Consider the following 6,000-nt stretch of genomic DNA (forward strand, 5'->3'; position numbering starts at 1 on the left):
GTGCATGTGCTCTATTACCCAATTCCCCATGTACATGGCTGATTTTTAAATATCCTCATTCCTTTAAAGGCCTCATCTCTGTTTCTTCTCTGGTCCTTAGATGTTCCATTATTCTGCTTGTAGTCTCTTGCCCTCAGGCATCCACAAGTCTGCAGGTTTCCTGTAGTTTTCACACACCACTGTGGCCACTATTGTTTTTGGTACCTTCCAATCTGGTATTACATCTATGCCACTGTCCCCATCAGCGCTCCAGTTAAGACAAGACAGAAACCATTACCTTGGGCAGGCCCAAGACAAGCCAAGTTATTGTAAACAAGTTCTACTGTTTTTCTTCTGTATTGAGAAACTAGGAATTAAGGAGGCTTCCTCCAACTATGCCACACCACAACAGGGAGGGTGTAGGGACATGGGCAAGAAAAAATGCCACAAAACATATCACCATTTTGAGTGTGGCTTTTTCTTGGCTGGGGGTTCTCTTAGATGCTGCAGCTTCGTAACTGATATCCAGAGTTGTCATAAAGCTACTTTGGTCCATATGTTGCGTACTTGGTGTTTCCATAGGGTAGTGAGCACTTGGCTCTTCCTAATTCACCATCTTGCTAACGTTGCTCATTTATGCTTGTTTCGAGTTATAAACATTTCATGATAGAAGTTGTCTTCTCTGTTTTGCTTTCTGAAGCAGAAATTATGTCTCTAATTTTATCATAGTTGTAAAATATAGTTGTAGTTCCTCAAGTAGCACAGTTGGATAATATTATGTAGGGTGAATATACCAATGCATATATATCCATTATACTATTACAACATTTATATCAGTCTATGTTGCCATACACATTGTATTCTAGAAATGTTGAAGAAATATCTCCCAGTGTAATCTTTTTATTTTTATTTAAATAGGTTTCGGGGGAACAGGTGTTGTTGGGTTTCATGGACAAGTTATTTAATGGTGACTTCTGAGATATTGGTGTACCCATCACTGGAACAGGGTACACTCTACCCAATGTGTAGCCTTTTATGTTATGTATACTTTATAGTAGAATTGCTGGATCAAAAACAATATCAATATTCAACTTAAAAAAAACACCAATTGTTTTCCAAAGTAAATTTGCTTGTTTAAACTATTATGAGCACAATATAACATTGGAGTTCCCACTGATCCACATTCTTGCTAACATTTCTTTACTTTTTACCAAATTAATGAAGTAAAATGGTAAAAATTCTTAGTTTTAAAATACATTTCTCTGGTTAGTAATGAAATTTAGCACATTTTTCTAATCACATTTGTTCCTGTGATGTTCAGGCTGGTCCTTTGTTTTATCCTCTCTATGTGTCATTGATTTGGTTTGCAAAAGCAACATCTCTTTCTTAATGTCAGTAATTTGTTCCTGCATATCGGATGTTCTATGTAAAAATGCTAATTGAAAACCATTCTTTAAAATCAAAAATTTTAGTTTGTTACAAATCAATCTCAAAACCTAAATTTAAAACAGTGAAATCTCTATTTATGGATAAAAATCTTTCTTCTTAAGACATAAAATACTTTAGATATTATGTCTCTTTTACCAACCAATTAATATAGTTTTTAGCAACAGTTGCTAAATATTGTCTCTCTTAGTTCTAAAAACAACCTCACCTATATATATGTTCAAAAAATTTTAATATTGATAAAACCAAGCCACATTCTCTTAGATAATGTTAAACAAAGAAGAACATTCTGCAGGCTGTATTTTAGTATTTTTGAAATATTTCTGTAGATTTTTATAGGAATATAGTATAATTGTATTTTAATTTTATTTAATTTATCTTTTTATTGTAGCTGCTTTCAAAACCTTATCTTTATCTTAGAACTTCAAAGCCTTACTACAGTGAGCTTATAAGTGAATTTATTTTTTGTGTGTGTTTACATTTCCTCTTATTTCTGAGGCTTTAGTCATTTATTCTGCAAATATTTATTAATGTTTATTACATATCTAATTTATCCCTGGAAACATTCTACATATTGACAGTAATGTAATAAATTAATAGACAAAAATCCTTGTTCTTGGGTCCTTGAGCATGGGGAACAAGGTCGTGAAAACAAGGTCTTGGTGAGGTGCCGCCATTTCATCCGTCCTCGGTCTCTGCGCCTTTCGCAGAGCTTCCAGCAGCGCTATGTTGGGCCACAGCATCCGGAGGTTCACAACCTCTGTGGTCCGTAGGAGCCACTATGAGGAGGACCCTGGGAAGAATTTGCCATTTTCAGTGAAAAACAAGTGGACGTTACTAGTTAAGACATGTTTGTACTTTGGATCTGCCTTTGCTGCACCCTTCCTTATAGTAAGACACCAACTGCTTAAATCATAAGGATGTTTCAGTTCGTCCATTTAACAGATATGAAGAGCATTTTAAGAGATACAGCCGCTGGAAATGGATCAAATTCTAACTCATGGCATACTAGATATGTTTGTCAATAAACTTATGACATGAAAAAAAAATCCTTGTTCTTTTGAAATTTAAGTTTTTCATCTCTCTCATAATTTCTGAAAAATCCTCAACTGTAGTATTTTTATAGATTGGTTCTCATTCATCCTCTCACTTTTCTCATTTTGAGACTCTGATTAGATATATTTTGGACCTTTTCATTCTATCTTGCACTTGTATTATCCTCTCATATTTTCCAATTCTTTGACTTTCTGTACTACATTCTGACTATTTATTCAGATCTACCTTTAGGTTTACAAATTTCTATGCAACTGTATTTAATCCAACTTTCATTAGTTCCTTAGAATTTGATATATTAAAAAGCATGTTATTGAGATAAAATTTACCTAAAATAAAATGTGTAAGACGTTATTTGTTTATTCAGATAAATTTTGACAATTGTTTACATTTGTGTAACCCCCTCTCAAGGTCAGTTATAAAACATTCCCATACCTCAGAAAGATTCTTTACACATCTTTCCAGTCAAGTTCTCCTTGAGAAGCATTATCACAGATTAGTCTTACCTATTCTTATATTTAACATAAATAGAATAAAACAGTGTGTATTTGAGGGAGGGGAGTTTGGGAGTGGTGAGTATACATTGAATATGGTGGGATATAAATAATTTATAATCAAAGAGCAGAATATGACAAATTAAAAATGGCCATTGATAAATTTTCACAACTTTCATCATGATATAAAGCCTAGTACAGCTCCATTTTAATATAGTATGGTCCTGCCACTTACTTGAACAATAAATTGCAGCAAAAAAGACATGGCATATCTTCAGAGGCCAAGGGTTAAGTAGCTTTTCTGACTTTTTGATGTATCAACTTGGCTAAGTGGAACTACAATTTCAATAATTTCCATTCTAATTTGATTTTATTTAGGGAAGATGACAAGGGATTTTTCTTTAGGAGATTTGGAGAACTAAGGGAAGGCAATGGTCATTTCTTAGCAAACACATAACTTCTAGTTCTTCCATCAAATATTAATCTAGATGTTGCTAGGTATGGATTTTTCAATCACAAATTTTTGTAGGGTGATAATGTTCCTAATATTTTGACTTTAATCTGTTGACTTTAAATTCATCAAAAGGGAGATTATCCAGGGTAGAATTTACTTAATCAGTCTGAAATACTTAAAGGTTGTCATAGACCTCCTGTTTGTGTGAGATTTTAGACACTGAGTCTAGAATTTCTCCCTTTCTCTAGAACTTTCTTTCCAGCTGCCATCTATGGACCAAAATCTTCAACCCATGCCTATGGAATTTCATCCTGAGTTTGATCTTCCCTTCTTGACTGCTTGTTCAATGGATTTCAGACATGCTTAGTCAATTCCCTCAATTGAATAAGATTCCTTGTAAGAAATAAATATGAATGCATACATAATCTACCAGTTCAGCTTCTCTGGTAACCTGAATAATACAGAATTAAGTAGCAATAGATAGCTAATACGAATTTTGTTATCTTTATTGTGGTGCTGCTTATGAAAAAAAGCAATGGGTAGAATCTGAAAGACATTTTAAGAGCATGACACAGAATAATTAAATCAGTCTTAATAGTTAGAAACTTGGACTTGTAGGACGCTAGGGGTGAGAGCTCAAAAAGTAGGGAAGGATATATTATGGAAATTGGAGGAAGAAGGACCATTGTTTTATAGTGTTGATGAACTTAACAGAAATGTGACTTTCAGTTATGCAGAAAAAAATTTAAATGATCACTTTAGATATGTAGATGAGATCTCCAAACAAAGTGTTTAATGCATGGCATAGTTTTGTTGCTTATTGGTAAAATGTGAGAGAAAAGATATAAATTGAAGGAAGAAGTGCTATATGAAAAGGAAGCAAGACTTGATAATTTTGAAAATTTCAGCTTATCAAGATGCCCAAAGAAACTAAATTAGGAGATTCACTGTTAGAAAATTGTGTTCTAGAGAAAAGGCTGAGGGTGACTCTACAACTGTTGGGAACAGGCCCCCAAAATTTAGCCATAACTGGCCACAAAACTGGCCATAAACAAAATCTCTGCAGCACTGTGACATGTTTGTGATGGCCATGACACCCACGCTGAAGGTTGTGGGTTTACTGAATTGAGGGCAAGGAGCACCTGGCCCACCCAGGGCAAAAAACCGCTTAAGGCATTCTTAAACCACAAACAATAGCATGAGCGATTTGCCCCTTAAGGACATGTTCCTGCTGCAGATATCTAGCCAGACGAATCCCTTTACATCAGCCTATCTGTTTGTTTCCCCGTAAGGAATACTTTTAGTTAATCTGTAATCTATAGAAACAATGTTTATCACTGGCTTGCTGTCAGTAAATATGTGGGTAAACCTCTGTTCAAGGCTCTTAGCTCTGAAGGCTGTGAGACCCCTGATTTCCCACTCCACATGCTATATTTCTACGTGTGTGTGTGTGTCTTTAATCCTCTAGCTCCACTGGGTTAGGGTCTCCACAACCGAGCTGGTCTCGGCATACAACCTCTAAAATATTACAGTATCAGTCACACAAAAGTTTACTTGAAGAGATTAAGGGTTTACCTCACTGATCCTCTCAACTAAATCAGAAAATTACTTGGAACTCTAAGGGCATTTTCCTTCATCCAACTTAGCAGGAGCCAGAAAGAATTAGAGAAGCAGTTATCTTGAAAAGATCAGTGGGTTTGTCTTTTGTCTAATGAAATAAATCCCTATGAAATACATGAAGGCTCACTAGCTTCTTGAGAAATGTATTTTAGCAGAAATGCTGTCATCTTGGACAAAAAAAAAGACACAGAACTGAAAACAAAACATGTTTCTTGGATTTCCAAAATTCTCCTGGCAGGAAACAGACTGAGCTGCAAACACAAGCTACTTCTATGAAAAAGGAAGAATGATTTGAAGGGCAGAAAAAAAAAAAAAAAAAAAACTCATAGGGCAGAGCTAAGTGTTCCAAAGATTATTCCTTATCATTGAAACCTGATCTAGGAGCTTTGGTTAGAGTTTGCCTGTCTAGATTTCATAACTTCCATGAACCAGTGACTCAATTTCACCTTTCATTTTGTCCCTCATTCAAACTGAGATGTCCGTAGCTATTATCTTGTATCTGTCATACTATAGTATGTTGAGCGTTGTATTAGTTTGGGTGGGCTCATGTGATTATGGAAGCTGAGAAATTCAAGATCTGCAGCTGGCACGCTAGAGATCCAGGAGAGTTGATGGAGTTGTTGTCTGAGTCCAAAGGCTTGAGAACCAGGAGAATTGATTGTGTAAGTTCCAGTCTGAGTTTGAGTCTGAAGGTAAGATAAGACCGATGTCCCAGTTTAAAGTCAATCAGACAGAGAGAAAGAATTCTTTTTAACTCTTATTTTTTTCTGTCCAGGCCTTCAGTGGATTGGATAGAGCCCACTCACACTGGGAGAGTAATCTGCTTTACTCAGTCTACTGATTCAAATGTTAATCTCGTCCAGAAACACCCTCACAGACACACCCAGAGATAATATTTAACCAAATTCCTGATTACCACGTGACCCAGTCAAATTAGTACATAAAATTAACTAG

General features: G+C 35.4%; 1 protein-coding gene across 1 annotated transcript; it reads left to right on the forward strand.

Moving 5' to 3' along the window:
* The first annotated feature begins 2,042 nt into the window (after positions 1-2,042).
* Positions 2,043-2,474, forward strand: LOC117077366 (cytochrome c oxidase subunit 7C, mitochondrial-like). Its single transcript, XM_033201029.1, has one exon. It carries the CDS (start codon positions 2,152-2,154, stop codon positions 2,341-2,343), a length of 192 nt encoding a protein of 63 aa, XP_033056920.1. The 5' UTR covers positions 2,043-2,151; the 3' UTR covers positions 2,344-2,474.
* The last annotated feature ends 3,526 nt before the right edge of the window (positions 2,475-6,000 follow it).

This window comes from Trachypithecus francoisi, unplaced genomic scaffold (assembly GCF_009764315.1).
Source record: "Trachypithecus francoisi isolate TF-2019V2 unplaced genomic scaffold, Tfra_2.0 Lachesis_group6, whole genome shotgun sequence".
Lineage (NCBI taxonomy): Eukaryota > Metazoa > Chordata > Mammalia > Primates > Cercopithecidae > Trachypithecus > Trachypithecus francoisi.